This window comes from Budorcas taxicolor, chromosome 4 (genome assembly GCF_023091745.1).
Source record: "Budorcas taxicolor isolate Tak-1 chromosome 4, Takin1.1, whole genome shotgun sequence".
Classification (NCBI taxonomy): domain Eukaryota; kingdom Metazoa; phylum Chordata; class Mammalia; order Artiodactyla; family Bovidae; genus Budorcas; species Budorcas taxicolor.
This window is the reverse complement of record NC_068913.1, coordinates 106,654,392-106,671,705: the sequence shown is the minus strand read 5'-3', so window position 1 is coordinate 106,671,705 and position 17,314 is coordinate 106,654,392. Positions and strand designations below refer to the sequence as shown.

Below are 17,314 nucleotides of genomic sequence, written 5' to 3'. Positions count from 1 at the left end.
CGAAAGCCTGGGATAGGAGTCAGGAAAGTTAGTTCTGGCTCTCTGTGAAACTCTGGAGCAGCCCACTGCCCTCCCTGGGCCTCATTTTCTCTATAATATATAAAAGGAGTTAAAAGGCTACTTCACACAGCAAATCAACCATTTAGAAACTGTTTCTTATAGGCCAGGTAATATTCCAGGCTCCAGGAACCTACGCAGGAGACAAAAACAGGCACAGCTCCTACTGCCATGGATGTGATGTGCTGGATGATCTCCATTCAACTCAGACCCAACGAGCTAAAACTCTGCCTTTGGGCTGTGGAGAGGCCGGCCTGGACAGTCAGGATGGCTAAATGACCAAGAAAATAAGGTGTGACCTCTGAAGGGAGCTGTGTTCTTTTGGGGAGCGGAAGCAAGTGCCCCTCGCTCCCATCTTGCTTCCCCCAGACCCTGGGCATCAGAACTTAATACCAATTATGGCAGCCAATTGACTTTTATCCTAAAAGGCAGGTCTAGGGCTCAAAGAAACTTCCAGAAATAGAAATAAATATATTTTTTTTCAGTTAGATAACTAGAGAAATGGGAAAACCCGTTGATACTTTTATTAAACTTATCGAAAATGACTAACATTAACAGATAGATGAAATTTCATACAAATTAATGAACCCTATATTAATTGTTCCTAACCTCTATTTCATATAATAGGAAAAACACAACTTACATATGTAAATTTAAAAGAAATGAATTATTTGTTATATATAAACAGAATATAACACTTCTTTTACCAAACATGAAGCTCCAGCCTTGATTTCTATAATACATGAAAAAAATGTACTGTCAAGAGAGAAACACTACTGATTTTTATTCTGTATTTTCTATTTCCCATTTGTTGATGTACTGTTAAAGAAGGAAAGTTTTCACTCAGCCATTAAAAAGTGAAATATTCACACTATAAAATAGATAATAAGAACCTACTGTATAGCACAGGGAAATCTACCCAATACTCTGTGATGGCTATATGGGAAAAGAGTCTGCAAAAAGAGTGGATATGTGAATATATGTAACTGATTCACTTTGCTATACACCTGACACTAACATAACATTGTAAATCAACTATACGCCAATAAAAAATTTTTCAAGAAGAATAAGGTACCATTTGCAGCAACATGGATGGACCTAGAGAGTGTCATACTAAGTGGAATAAGTCAGACAAAGACAAATATATGATACCACTTATAAAAAGTGAAGGTCACTCAGTCATGTCCAACTCTTTGTGACCCCATGAACTATATAGTCCATGGGATTCTCCAGGATACTGGAATGGGCAGCCTTTCCCTTCTCCAGGGGATCTTCCCAACCCAGGGGTCAAACCCAGGTCTCCTGCATTGCAGGAGGATTCTTTACTAGCTGAGCCACCAGGGAAGTCCAAGAATACTGGAGTGGGTAGCCTATCCCTTCTCCAGTGGATCTTCATGACCCAGGATTTGGACTGGGTCCAGGAATTGGGTCTCCTGCATTGCAGGTGGATTCTTTACCAGCTGAGGTAATAGGCAGAATCTAAAAGAAAAAAATTGATACAAACAAACTTATTTACAAAAGGGACACAGACTCACAGACTTAAGAGAACAAATTTATGGTTACCAGGGGGAAAGAGTTTGAGGGAGGGACAGATTGGGAGTTTGGGATTGACATGTACACACTGGTAAATTTAAAACAGATAACCAGCAAGGACCTAACGTATAGCACAAGGAATTATGCTCAATACTGTGTAATAGCCTGAATGGGAAAAGAATTTGAAAGAGAACAGATACATATATATGTATAACTGAATCACTCTGTGTATACCTGAAACTAACACAATATTGTTAATCAACTATACTCCAATATAAAATAAAAAAAAATTTTAAAGAGGGAAAAATTTTTAAGTCAGTCCTCTTTGGGAGAGCTATCAAAAAATTATCTCAGAACAGTCTCCTGACCACTCCTCTCTCTCCAGCTCACAGGCCCTGGGCTCTTCAAGCACATACAGTCTTCCACAAGATTCTCTGACATGTCTGCTTCATCCTCGGGTTCCCCATGATCAGAATGACAGAACGAAGAGAAGGGCAGGCAGCCATGAGTGTCTCAGAGATGAAGAGAGTGATGAGATCCGCAGGAAAAGTCTTGGAGCTGATGGAGAAGGGGCTGGCCAGGGTGTAGACCATGTAAAGTACAAGGAAACAGCCCAAGGACTTGAGGACAGTGATGAGAGCCTTGGCCTGAGCATCTCTTCTGCCAGCTATATGGACCTTCATCTTCCTGTGGTGTCTATACAAAGAGACAATCAGCAGCCCAGAGGAAAGCAAACGTCATGAAAGGCATCATACTTCCTGTATTGAGCTGTAATATACATACATAGTGCCAGTTTGAAATGGGGAATAAGATGTTGCTGTTTCCTTGGGAAGGACTGGAGAAGTCTAAGCTACCCCTGACTATAAGTAACAAATGGATCATGAAGTACACCAGAAAGCACCAGCAACTCAGGTAACAGGCCCTCTGCTTCAGCCACAAGGAGACAGGGTGTTCAACGGTCATGATCTTCCTACAATAGAAGACACTGAGAAAACTCACAAACCACAGGCTGGCCTGGCTTACCAGAACCCTGAAGACACTGAGACAGCGAAGCCAATGGCTGCTCTGGAAAAGCAGGAACAGACTTGAGTCCACCATAATCAACCATTGTAGAAGCAACCGACAGACCGCCAGGCCCAGGACAATGAGGTTATACGAGGACTCCCTGGACGTTCGAAGACATTCTCCAAAACTCCGGACCACAAGAACTCCATTTCCAGTGAGGCCAATGAGAGATTCGGCCACTGCCACCAGCATCATCAGTCCTGGGATAGAAGTTGGCATGGCTGGAGAAGCCTCTCACTGCTGTCGCGCAAGGTGCTCTGCTTTAGTGCAGATAAGTGTAGACCGCTCCTGGCTACGCTGCAGATTCCCTGCAGGTGATACCACACTCAAGGTAAATGCTTAGATCACAAAATCTGGATTTGGTCTTACCCTTCTGCAATCTGCTCTCAAGCATGGCCTGAACAGCTCTGACCAGGAACAAAGAGTTTAGAAGTTACAAATCTCTCTGTATTTGCATTCACGTGAATGAACATGGACAAACCCTGAAACAAGACGTTTGAAAGATCACAGATACCAAGTCTACTTCTCAAGGATATTGGGTTAACATTAGATACTAACACATCATATAATAAGGGCTTCCCAGGTGGCACTATGGTAAAGAACCCTCCTGCCAATGCAGGAGACATAAGAGACGCGGGTCTGATCTCTGGGTTGGGAAGATGCCCTGGAGTAGGAAATGGCAACCCAATCCACTATTCCTGCCTGGAGAATCCCATGCATAGTGGAGCCTGATGGGCTACAGTCCATGGGGTCACAATGAGTTGGACACAACTGAAGCAACTTAGCATATATGCACATCAACGAGAGACCAAATCAAAACATTCTTAGTTCTACACCATGCCAGATGTGAGCTTGTTCACATAAAAAAGAAAATCTATTTCCATAAAAAGAATTTTGAACATGTAAGCATGAAAGCTGAATAAACTCAGAACTTCAAAATATATTTTATTATTAAAGACAGAATTAGGGCAGTCCAGGGAAAGAAAACAATCAGAGAACCAGAACATATTTCACTTAAGCAGCAAATAATAAAAAAATATATAGGAGATAGGGTACAGAAACCATCACTATTAATCAAGATCGCTGAGGTCATCTGCCCTCATGATCAATTATACACACACACTTGACTTAGTGTATATCTCACATCAAAATCTTAAGAGAAAGGAGATGGGCTCGAAGAAGGGGAAAAAACGACTAGCACAGTTATGAAATACAGGGAAAGTGCTTCATTTATTGTTCAGATTCCAACTTCCTTGGGACCAGCCAAAAGCAAACGTGTTTGTGAGAGGCTGAATTCTAAGCTGGCCCCCAAAGTTCCCACCCCTTGGTGTACACACCCTGAATAATCCTTGAGCAGGTGTAGAGCTATGAATAACAGGGGATGTCACTCCTGTGATTAGGTAATATGGCAAAGACAGAGGGCTTTTGCAGATGTAATTAAGGCCCTAATCAGTCAAGTTTGAGTTAATCATAAAGGAGAGTCACCTGATTTAATCAGTTAATGTCTTAGAGGAGGAACGGAGCCCTTCTGCTGGCCCTGAAGAGTCCAGCTGCCATGTTATTGAGAGTGTTACATGTTGAGGAACTATGGGAGGCCCCGAGGTGCTTAGACTTGACACCCCCACCTGACAGCTGGCAAGAAAATGGGACCTCATCCCACAAATGCAAAGTACTGAATCCTGCCAATCACCAAGAGCTTGGAAGAGTACCCTAAGCTCCAGAAGGCACACAGCCCAGCCAACATCTTAACTGTGGTTTTTGAGAAGCCTGCACAGAGCCCACTTGGGCTATGCTGGGAGCCTAATCTACAGAAACCATGACACAATAAAAGTATGCTGTTTTAAGCTGCTAAACTTGTCTTACTATGCAGAGAACAGAAAACCAGTATGGTATTTGATACAGGCTAGAAACAACTATGAAGGAAGTGAGAAGACAGTGGAATTGGATTGGAGAGAAGGGGAAAGGCCAGGCTGGCTTCTTAGGAGGGCAGCACGGTGTAGTGAAAAGAGTTCTATTCCACGTCCCAGCAGTACCTGGGGCACTCTATGAAGCTGCAAGTGAGCCACCAGCCTCTCGAGGTCTCAGCTGTTCCACTAAAAATATAATGGATTGTAGGGCTGGATTTCAGTTCATTTAGGTCAGATACACAGAGCACTCATCGTGTGCCAGGCCGTGTAGCAGGCACAGGAACACAGCAGTGAGCAGTCCCTGCATCCAGGGTACACACGTTATACCTCACCCCACCCACCTGAGGACCTGGCACCTGAGAACTCCTCCTGCAGCTATGGAGAGGCAGAGGGGAAGACCACAACTGCCACTGGTCAGAGAGCTGGGATAAGGCATGAACCTCTCCAAGAGCAAGGCTTCTGTGGTGACTTTTCAGGTAGCAGGTACAACTGTCCTTCTCTCCTACCTGTCATACTCAAGGTCTTGGGCAGTAGAACCTCAGGCAAAGCAGGGTAGCCACTGACATGTATCCAGAAAGCCCAGTCTTGCCTCAAAAGAAAAAAAAAATCACCAGAAACAAAAAGATGGTTTCTTGACAAATTATGAGTGGCATTAAGAAAGGCTAAGAAAAGCAAACGCCCTCTTCCAACAACACAACAGAAGACTCTACACATGGACATCACCAGATGGTCAACACCAAAATAAGACTGATTATATTCTTTGCAGCCAAAGATGGAGAAGCTCTCTACAGTCAACAAGAAAAAGACCAGGAGCTGACTGTGGCTCAGATCATGAACTCCTTATTACCAAATTCAGACTCAAATTGAAGAAAGTAGGGAAAACCGCTAGACCATTCAGGCATGACCTAAATCAAATCCCTTATGATTATACAGTGGACGTGAGAAATAGATTTAAAGTCACCACAGAAGCCTTGCTCTTGGAGAGGTTCGTGCCTTTTCCCAGCTCTCTGACCAGTGGCAGTTGTGGTCTTCCCCTCTGCCTCTCCGCAGCTGCAGGAGGAGTTCTCAGGTGCCAGGCCCTCAGGTGGGTGGGGTGAGGTATAACGTGTGTACCCTGGATGCAGGGACTGCTCACTGCTGTGTTCCTGTGCCTGCTACATTGCCTGGCACACGATGAGTGCTCTGTGTATCTGACCTAAATGAACTAGATGGAGTGCCTGATGAACTATGGAATGAGGTTCGTGACACTGTAAAGGAGACAGGGATCAAGACCATCCCCATGGAAAAGAAATGCAAAAAAGCAAAATGGCTGTCTGAGGAGGCCTTACAAACAGCTGTGAAAGAAGAGAAGCGAAAAGCAAAGGAGAAAAGGAAAGATATAAGCATCTGAATGCAGAGTTCCAAAGAATAGCAAGAAGAGATAAGAAAGCCTTCTTCAGCGATCAATGCAAAGAAATAGAGGAAAACAACAGAATGGGAAAGACTAGAGAGATCTTCAAGAAAATTAGAGCTACCAAGGGAACATTTTATGCAAAGATGGGCTCGATAAAGGACAGAAATGGTATGGACCTAACAGAAGCAGAAGATATTAAGAAGAAGTGGCAAGAATGCACAGAACTGTACAGAAAAGATCTTCACGTACCAGATAATCACGATGGTGTGGTCACTCACCTAGAGCCAGACATCCTGGAATGTGAAGTCAAGTGGGCCTTTGAAAGTATCACTACGAACAAAGCTAGTGGAGGTGATGGAATTCCAGTTGAGTTATTTCAAATCCTGAAAGATGATGCTATGAAAGTGCTGCACTCAATATGCCAGCAAATGTGGAAAACTCAGCAGTGGCCACAGGACTGGAAAAGGTCAGTTTTTCATTCCATTCCCAAAGAAAGGCAATGCCAAAGAATGCTCAAACTACCGCACAATTGCACTCATCTCACATGTTAGTAAAGTAATGCTCAAAATTCTCCAAGCCAGGCTTCAGCAATACGTGAACTGTGAACTTCCTGATGTTCAAGCTGGTTCTAGAAAAGGCAGAGGAACCAGAGATCAAATTGCCAACATCCGCTGGATCATCAAAAAAGCAAGAGAGTTCCAGAAAAACATCTATTTCTGCTTCATCGACCATGCCAAAGCCTTTGACTGTGGGGATCACAATCAATTGTGGAAAATTCTGAAAGAGATGGGAATACCAGACCACCTGACCTGCCTCTTGAGAAATCTGTATGCAGGTCAGGAAGCAACAGTTAGAACTGGACATGGAACAACAGACTGGTTTCAAATAGGAAAAGGAGTACGTCAAGGCTGTATATTGTCACCCTGCTTATTTAACTTCTATGCAGAGTACATCGTGAGAAATGCTGGGCTGGAAGAAGCACAAGCTGGAATCAAGATTGCCAGGAGAAATATCAATAACCTCAGATATACAGATGACACCACCCTTATGGCAGAAAGTGAAGAGGAACTAAAAAGCCTCTTGATGAAAGTGAAAGGGGAGAGTGAAAAAGTTGGCTTAAAGCTCAACATTCAGAAAACAAAGATCATGGCATTCGGTCCCATCACTTCATGGGAAATAGATGGGGAAACAGTGGAAACAGTGTCAGACTTTATTTGTGGGGGCTCCAAAATCACTGCAGATGGTGATTGCAACCATGATATTAAAACACGCTTACTCCTTGGAAGAAAAGTTATGACCAACCTAGATAGCATATTCAAAAGCAGAGACATTACTTTGCCAACAAAGGTCCATCTAGTCAAGGCTATGGTTTTTCCAGTGGTCATGTACGGATGTGAGAGTTGGACTGTGAAGAAGGCTGAGCGCCAAAGAATTGATGCTTTTGAACTATGGTGTTGGAGAAGACTCTTGAGAGTCCCTTGGACTGCAAGGAGATCCAACCAGTCCATTTTGAAGGAGATCAGCCCTGGGATTCTTTGGAAGGAATGATGCTGAAGCTGAAACTCCAGTACTTTGGCCACCTCATGCAAAGAGTTGACTCACTGGAAAAGACTCTGATGCTGGGAGGGACTGGGGGCAGGAGAAGGGGACGACAGAGGATGAGATGGCTGGATGGCATCACTGACTCGATGGACATGAGTCTGAGTGAACTCCAGGAGTTGGTGATGGACAGGGAGGCCTGGCGTGCTGCGATTCACGGGGTCGCCAAGAGTCGGATATGACTGAGCGACTGAACTGAACTGAACCCGAAACCACATAGAGAACTGAGATAATTAGTTAACTCTAAAAAGAAAAATGTTTGTCTAAAAAACATCTAGCAACTAACACAAGGTTCAAGTCTTTTTAACACTCATTATTTCAAAACTACAGCTATTTTTTTACTTCCTTTCATCAGGGGATATATAGTCTACATTGGCAAAGAGAATTGTATTACCTATAATAATTTAGAAAAATGTGATCCTTTCCATCCAAAACATGAAAACTCAGTTTTGACACCTGGAGTTTAACAAAACAAGTACCTAGCACTGCTTAGAGAGCAACAGCTCTGATTTCTATTCTGCTTCTCACACTACTTTCTCATTTTATTTCAAACTTAAAGAAGAAATAAGAAAAAGAGAACAGAAATTTCATTAACTCTACAGTAAGTTAATTATAATAAGTTAATTTTACAGTAAGTGAATTTTACTATTGGCAGTTTTCTAGAGTAAGGGCTGACTCGATCTCCCTCCCATGTCATGGACACCCTCCACAGAATTCTTCAACGAGTCTGATTCCTCCTAACCATTATAATCTAAATGTCCTTAGTCGCTCAGTCATGTCCAACTCTTTGTGACCCCATCGACTGTAGCCTGCCAGGCTCCTCTGTCCATGGGGATTCTCCAGGCAAGAATACTGGAGTGGGCTGCCATACCCTCTTCTAGGGGATCTTCCCAACTCAGGGATCTAACCACATTGCAGCCAAGTTCTTCACCGTCTGAGCCACCAGTGGAAGCTCATGAATACTAGAGTGGGTAGCCTATCCCTTCTCCAGGGACCTTCCCGACCCAGGAATCAAACCAAGGTCTCCTGCATTGCAGGTGGATTCTTTACCAGCTGAGCTACAAGGGAAGCCCAATACATAAAGGCAGCCACGAGTATCTCAGAGATGAGCCAGTGGTGGGTTCACCAGAGGAAGAGCTGGAGATGATGGCAGAGAGGCTAGCCAAGGCATGAAAGCCAGATGAAGAAGGAAGAAGCAGCTAAGAGACTTTGGTTTCAAAGGCTCAAGTCTGACACTTTCATCCAAAAAATGCCTTCCGCCTACAAACTACCAGACTCAGTCCAGCTCCATCTCCTACATCTGACATATCTCGGGGACTCAACCATTCTGTACTCCTGCACACAGCCTTTTTCAATGCTTCCCAGAACTGTGCCTGCATTGCCATCAGAAGGCAACTCAACAATAGCAGGTGTTCACCTGAGCAAATTAATTCTTCTCTTAATACACTGTATGAGTCTAAACATTCAGAAACTGAGCAAATTAAGCATGTTATTAATAAGCATGTGTAACCAAAACTATCAATATACATATATTTATTGTCTTTCCAGCTTCTTTCCCATCACTTTATGAAGAGGTGGAGTTCTTGCTCTCTTGAGTTGGTACCATGTCTTGGGTACTGGAATTCAGGTGTCTGCAGGAAGAAGGAAGTGCCAAATTATATCATCCTCCATGGCTTGCGTGCAGCAAAGATCAGTGTAAAAATATAAGCAGCAGCAGCAACGCTGGGGCAGAAAAAGGAAATGGTAGTGAGGGGACCTGGCAGATAGGGGAGCTGCTGCTGCTGCTACTGCTGCTAAGTCGCTTCAGTTGTAGCCAACTCTGTGCAACCCCACAGATGGCAGCCCACCAGGCTCCCCCATCCCTGGGATTCTGCAGGCAAGAATACTGGAATGGGTTGCCATTTCCTTCTCCAATGCATGAAAGTGAAAAGTCAAAGTGAAGTCACTCAGTCATGTCCAACTCTTAGTGACCCCATGGACTGCAGCCTACCAGGCTCTTCTGTCCATGGGATTCTCCAAGCAAGAGTACTGGACTGGGTTGCCATTGCCTTCTCCGAGATAGGAGAGCAGAAACTATTTTCTCTGGTTCCATTAGTATGAAAATTTCGGAGGAGAAATAAGTAAGATAGACAAGATTTGGGAGACCCTCTAGGAAGCATGGCTTAATGCTGCTTCCCTTGAGAGTGAACCGGACGTAGAGACTTACCTCTAAACTAGAATGTCTGGAAAGGGAGGCAGAGTAAGCAGGCAGTGGAGAAACCTGCAGACACTACCTTAACCAAGCAATCCAGGTTAACAGGACCAATGAATAGTCATCATGGCATCATGTACCCCTGATGTGACGTGATGTGATGAGAAGGGTGCTTCACCTCTGCTGTACTCTTCCCCAAAGGCATTCAAACCCAGTCTAACTGTGAGGAAAACATCAGACTAACTCAGGTGAAGAGACATTTTACAAAATGCCCAAACAGTAACCCTCTAAGCTGTCAAGGTCATGAAAAACAAGCAAAGACTGAGAAACATCAGAGACCAGAGGAGACCAACACTATCTGCAATGTGATATCCTGGATTGGATCTTGGAACAGATAAAGAACATGTGTGAGAAAACCAGTAAAATTTGGACAAAGTCTGTAGTTTAGTTAACAGTGTATGAATGCTGGTTTCCTGGTTTCAACAAATGCATCGGGTTATGTAAGGTATTAACATCAGAAAAGCTGATGGAAGAGAATACAAGAACCCTACATACTCTCTTGGCAACTTTTCTGCAAAATAAAATTAAAACTTTATTTTTGAAAAGTTACATAAAACCCAGTTACAGAATGCTGTTTGCATGACAATCACATTTTTAACATTTTGGGACTTGTGCTTTTCCAGAGGAAATTTGGGAGATGGAGGTTTTCCCCTCGCAAGATCATGCTAAGGAAAGAGTTGAGCGACAGAGATGGCAGACAGGATGTTATGGTTATCTGTTCATCCAAAGTTAAGTGTCCACAGTCCCGTGCTAATGCTAACCCTCAATGGGACACAAATCTCTTGACCAGCTCCTTGTAAGGGGAATTTAGAGGGGTGCTTGGGGCCACTCACAGAAAGGCACCATGCTTCAAAATCCGACAGGTTTGGGTGTGCCTCCCCGCTCAACCAGTCAGAAGCCATGTTCTTAGACAAGTCAATTAAGATCTCAGAGCTCCTGGTTCCTCCTTATAAAGAAAGTTTTGATAATAATGCTTACCTCACAGGGATATTGTGATGACAAAAGGACATATGAATTTGCCTAGCCTGGTTCCTACAAATTAACGTCAGTATTTTTCTTTCCTTCCTTGGTGATTTCTCTCCATACTCACTCCTGTCAACAAAGTAGGGGAACATCTGAAGTCTGCTGGTATTCACAGTATGCAAATATAAGAACTGGGATGGTGCTTCTAAAAAGGTGATCAGCTCTACACAATTTCAGAATTTCTGGACAGTAAGAGTGATGATAGGAGACAGGCCTTTAAAAACAGGCAGAGAAGTCAAAGATCTAGAGGAACAAGTGGGAATTAGAGATATTTTTCTGAGTAATATCAATATGTTTATTTCTTGAGAACCCTGAATTCAGGTCATTATATAGTCATTGTCCCAACTATGAAAGTAGCAAAACTGAGACAAATAATTTTCTGTATTTAAAATAAGTCAGCACAAAATTATAAAACAATTATACTCTAATTAAAAAAAATATATATATATATAATAGGACTTCCCTGGTGGCTCAGATGCTAAAGCGTCTGTCTACAATGCGGGAGACCTGGCTTCAATCCCTGGGCCAGGAAGATCCCCTGGAGAAGGAAATGGCAACCCACTCCAGTACTATTGCCTGGAAAATCCCACGGATGGAGGAGCCTGGTAGACTACAGTCCATGGGATTGCAGAGTCAGACACTACTGAGCAACTTCACTTTATATATAAAATAGGTCAGAAAAGCAGGAAAGAAATCATGTACCTGTGTTTAGACACCTCATTTGCGAGTTGTGCACACATGGAGCCATCACCCAGGGCCTCAGGCCCCTTCCTCCTGACATCGAGTTACATTCCTGCCTTTTCCCAGACCCTACCCAGCCCTCAGTCATCATCCAGAGAACAAGCCAGCTGCTCTGATGTGAAGTTACTACTGGCATGCCCCAAGAAGACTGACCTTACACCCACCCCAGCCACTTGGGGAGGTTGGCGTGCAGTCTGTGCCCCTCCCCCTGCTGTGGTCCTTACCCTCTGATCCCTCTCCTCCTCCCACCCCTCCCTAACCTCCATTAACTTCTATCACCTACCTGTTGTCAATTTCCATGACAGGCAAATTCTCACACATCCATGGAGTTTCTTTTCTCCCTTTTTCACTTAAGGAATCAGACTGGCCAAGGGTCAGTTATCTAAATCCTTAGGGAGTTTTATCAAATTACCACTTCCACCTTCTACTCACTCAGGAAGAACAGGAAGCAAGCATACAGAATTCGAAAGAAGTCCCAGCTTCTCCAGCACTCTCTGAGAAGCAGTGGGCAGATGAGAGGATACATCTCCAGCCTGAGCTTATAAAAAAGAACATTATTGGGAAATCTACTCTAAATGCTTTCAGTAACCTTCAGTTTCGCTGAAAAACCCTGGCATCTGAGGCTATCTTAAAAGTTACATTCAGTTTATACTTTCAAACACTACTGTCTTCTTCCTCTTAATCCCTTCTTTCTTTTTTCAGTGTTGTTTTGTTTTGTTTTTTAACTGAAACAACTGAAAAAAGCTGGTAACAACAATCAGGGAAACCCAAAGTCACATATGTTTAAGTGAAATCTCAGCAATATAGAGAAACCTTCAAAATACTTGAAAAGGCCAAGAATCTCATTCAGTTCTTCCATGAATTGTACCTACCTTCCCACCCTCTTTCTATTGGCCTATTCCTTCCCAAGTAGTGGCATTCAAAAGAAATTGTAAAATGGTTTCTTCTCTAATGTTCCTACTTGTTGGTTTAAAAAACATATCTCACATAAATTCCAGGGCCTAAAAATCCAGTATCTACAGGATCCCATAATACTTATTTTGGAAGGAAACTAAGCACCCACAAGATTTCATATCTCCCCTACCTCTCTCAGATAAATAGACAGATACAGATAAATAGATAAATATAAATTCTAGCAGCCTTAGGGTGAGATTTTCAGGTTGGATACATCCTGCTTCAGACATCATTTTGAATACTTTTTTCTTGTCCTAGAAAATAAAGCTTTATAATTGGACATTTTTCTACTCTGCCACTATGTCTTCCCACTCATCTTGTGATACAGGGGAAAAATAACTGGATTTTAGAATCAGAAGATGAATTGGAGCCTTGGGTCTACCCTCTCCTAGTTTCACTGTTATGATGGGCATAATGATACCTATATTACCAAAGAAATTGTGCGGAACCAATCAAATAGCATGTGAAAATGTAGCCCAGAGAATATTTGGACTTGTAGCAGTTAAAAGTTAAGTAACAAATCCCCTTGTTATAGCTACCACAGTGAACATTTCATGATGTTATACAGACATTGTCCTGGTGACTGCCATTCATTTCAGAAAGTGACTCTTCTTAAGAAAGAGTTTGAAGAAAGAGTCTCAAGTTGAAGGAAGGTTCTAGACTTTCTTCAAATAGCAAAACCTAATTTAAAAAATTCCTAATACAAAACCAATACATCCAGTCCAAATAGGAAATAAATGAATACAATATAAGACAATCAAGAAATGAATTAGCAGAACTTTGTCAATACTAGAAAAAGAATCCAGATAAACCCGAAGAATAGTTACTCACGCAGCCTTTCTTAGTGAGGAAAATTAGAATTTTGACATCAGAAGACCCCACAGCTCCTCTAGACAGACAGACAGACAGATAATTTCTTACTGTTTATATTTTAAAGTATGTAGTTTGTTCTGATTACCAAAGAAATATATGTTCACCATAGAAAACTTGGAAACTTGGTGGTGGGGGGGGCGGGTGGAATTACTCAAAACTTTCTGAAAGTGAAAGTGTTGGTCACTCAGTCGTGTCCAGCTCTTTGCGACCCCATGGACTGTAGCCACCAGGCTCCTCTGTCCATGGGATTCTCCAGGCAAGAATACTGGAGTGGGCTGCCATTCCCCTCTCCGGGGGATCTTCGTGACCCAGGGATCAAACCTGGGTCTCCTGCATTGCAGGCAGATTCTTTACCATCTAAGCCACCAGGAAAGCAAAACTCAAAACTTTCTACCTAAAAATAATTGTTTTCAATTTTTTTGCATATGCATTACTTTATTTTTATTTCACTTAGTGTAAGTATTTTATCAGATCATATAAAAATGTTCCTTGACTATAAAATGGTAAATAGCTACACACTACTTCATCATAAAGATATATGCTATTGTACATACTTATGGTATAGCATAAGTTATTTGAGTAAGGCAATAGAAACATCAAACTACAGAGTCGAAAAGAATGGAGATGTTTATTTTTCATAAGCGGTCCTGGAGTTAGGTAAGGCAGTTCCACAGTGTTAGGAACCAAACAGCCAAGTCTAGGATGAAAATCTGCTCCACTATCGCCAGGCCGCCACCTCATCTGTGATGCAAGACAGCCAATCCTTGTATCAGCGTTCCAGCCCACAGGAAAGAAGGGAAAAGAGGAAGGCAAGGCACCTCTTAACACCCGTTCTGGGGGCACCACCTAGAAATCATATACACAGCTTCTGCTCATACTGTATTGGCAGAACTCAATCCTATGGCAATACCTAATTACAAGAGAAAGCTACCAGAATTCTAAGCAGCTAAAAATTCCATAACTATCAATTTATGGGGGAAAAGAAAAGATGTTGGGGTCCATCAGGGTTTCTGCTGTTCCTTTAGAGTTCTGATGTCATAGTGTAGCTTAATCACTCTCAGCAATCCTTTTATCTCCTAATCTTCAGATTCTAATCCAACAGATACCTCCAGGTTTCGGAGTATAAAATATTGGTTTGGGTAACCTTACTGAATACTCTAGTCAAGATTCTGGTGGCTGGGATGAGAGATATCAGGTAGACTGTAAAATTTGGCGATTTCTTGGGATAATTTTTAATAAGGAAAATGTTATTTTAATAAGATGATTTTGAGATGTGTAAATATTACATATCCTGTAAACACACAAAAAAACTATATAAATTATTATTTCCCAAATCCTGTTTCAAAACATCAGTATTTCAACTTCAGATTTCTGCTCCCCTGCAGCCACAGTCCTGCTGTTTCAAACAAACAAATAAACAGAAAGTGCAACATTCTGGAGAATTATGCAGTGCCCATACAATTCAGTGCATAAATTCACACAGAGATGACGGAAGTTCACCAAAGGTCAGGTGTTTCCACCACTAGTCCAGTGTCTCCTCTCAGCTTTCTACTGAATTCCGTATCATATGATAGGGTCAAATCTTTTGTAAAGTGGCACTCAGAATGTGTTGATTTCACTCTGTGGCATATGCTTTTGAACTTGGCTTCCCAGATTTGAAGATCCTTAAAGCCATCCTGGATTGGGCTTCTTTAATGCTGGTCACTTCCCTCCACCCATTAATTCTGGCCCTTCCCTTTTTTCTAGAACAAAAGTAGAAATTCAGTCCTGAGTTTCCTGGCAGTTACTGTCAGGAAGTTGAGGACCCTTTTTCTCTACATCTAACATAATGTTCACGTATCTCCTTTGATGTTTCTCTTTCCTCTCTTTTCTCTCTGAAACTTTCCCTTCCTCTTTTTCTCGCTGCACCCTCTTGTTATGCCTAAGCCAGTTGAGTGGCTCCCGATGACCATTTACCCATTGCTGATCCCTTACCCAGGGTTCCTCAGCTAAACTTCAAAAATTTAACTAATGAAGTGACCTCTAATATATTGCTTAATTTGGGGGAACTACCCATTACACTTCAGTAGCCAGTGGAACAGTGTGGTAATTTCCAAGATCCAGGGATGTGATGCCCATGCAAAACACGATAAGCAATGCCTCCAACAAGTCCCTTACAGAAAGTGCCTGATTTTAGAATATTACTAAACAATATATTGTAGAATGAACTGAAATACGGGCACTTAAAGGTTTATGGAGTCAGATCAGTAATTACAAAAATGAATTTCTCAGATCACTGGGAAAACTACCAACAAAGAAAATCTTGCTCCCCCTGCAGTGACTTTAGCACCATTTATTACTGAAATCCCACTATTTACTGAAACAAAGAATATTCTTTGCTTTTGTTTTCAGTTTAGGATGTGTGAGAATAATAAGAAGAGAATGTCCTGGAGGGTAAATGGTGGACATAACAACATAAATAGACTTGGTTCTCAAATCCATCCCTATAGAAGAAGGGAGATAATGGAGCAAGGTAGCAACTGAATATGGAATGTAGAGTATGAGGAAACAGATCATCAGCTTCATAGCACCCACATGAGCTTCAGTCTGGGGATTCCAAAGAACAGTGGCACTTCTCTGCATCTTCCGTATATGTCTCTTCAAGGAATTGATTAACAAAGAAGCAGAAGTCACATTAATGATGAATTGGAGAAATGAGCTCAAGACCAAAGGAGTCACCAAAGACAGGAGTCCCTCATTGATGTCAAATACTGTGCCATTTCTCACAGTCACAAATTCAAGACGGGGTGCCACCTGTCTGAGCATAACATACAGGAGAGTGGTGAAGACAGAAAGAAGCATACAGACCAGCAGCAGCCGGGGCATCCTGGTGGAGAGATTTCGTTTCAGCAGGAGAAACACGGAGTGTTGGTAGTTAGCAATCTTCACACAATACAAGACGTTGAGCAAGGTTACAAACCAAAGACTACTAGAGTCCAAAAACATCCAACATGACAGGAAGAAAGAGGATAAGGAGACTGACCTTTCCACATTTGGAGAGATGATGACAACAACATTCAGTAACAGTATAAAAAATCTGGTGATGCCCAAACTGAACAGAAGTCTGTCAGAAGAAGAGATCCTGTGGCTTTTGATGCAAGTCTTGTAACTGACCACTACAATGAAGAGATTCACAATGAGTCCTACAAAAGTTAAAATTTCAGAGACAACGATGGAAGAAAAAAAGACTATCCGGAGCATCTTTACTCATTGAGGACTCAGGAGATGTGGTGCTGATGCTGGGAGCAGGGAAAATATTGTAATGTACAAGCAGGCACCAGTACCAAGCCAGAAAAGATATTTCCTATTTTAATTTCCCCACTGTGGTAAATGAACCATTAGTGGTCTAACAGCCAGCTGCTTTTACTGAGATGCAAATCTTCCAAGGATTGCATTACTATTTCTTCATTCATATCCTGTTTTCCTTAGAAATGCCTAATTAAAACCACCAAAGTGAACCTGGGAGTCCACTTCTCCGGGAGAAGGAAAGCTAGAGGGAAAAACTACAGCAGACTCCAAGGTTATCAAAATCAAATCACTGAATTCTGGTCCAGCATGCCTGGACTTCTCTTCATAGCAACCTCAGAATATGGTGGGAATTCCCATGCCTCGCTCCTACACATACACACATACACACACACACACACACACACACACACACACACACACACACACACACACCATAGGTGGCCACATCTAACAGGCAACACAGAGTGAGCAAGCAAGGCAACAATTAGAAGAAAGGTTGTATCAGAGCACATATTTCCACTTAACTATCTACAAAATTGATTATTACATTGAAGTAATTACACTGAAATATTATACCTACCACATTTAAACAGAATAAACAATATAGAATAAGATACAAGAATTACATCT

General features: G+C 42.2%; 2 protein-coding genes across 2 annotated transcripts; both read right to left on the bottom strand.

The window, feature by feature from the left end:
* Window positions 1-1,994: 1,994 nt before the first annotated feature.
* TAS2R5 (taste 2 receptor member 5) lies at window positions 1,995-2,874 on the bottom strand. The gene is given in 2 exon segments (XM_052639262.1): window positions 1,995-2,322; window positions 2,324-2,874. Coding segments are annotated over 2 exon segments (879 nt in total).
* Window positions 2,875-15,745: 12,871 nt separating this feature from the next.
* On the bottom strand, window positions 15,746-16,636 carry TAS2R4 (taste 2 receptor member 4). The gene has a single exon (XM_052639092.1). The coding sequence runs from the start codon at window positions 16,634-16,636 to the stop codon at window positions 15,746-15,748; it is 891 nt and encodes a 296-aa protein (XP_052495052.1).
* Window positions 16,637-17,314: the final 678 nt, after the last annotated feature.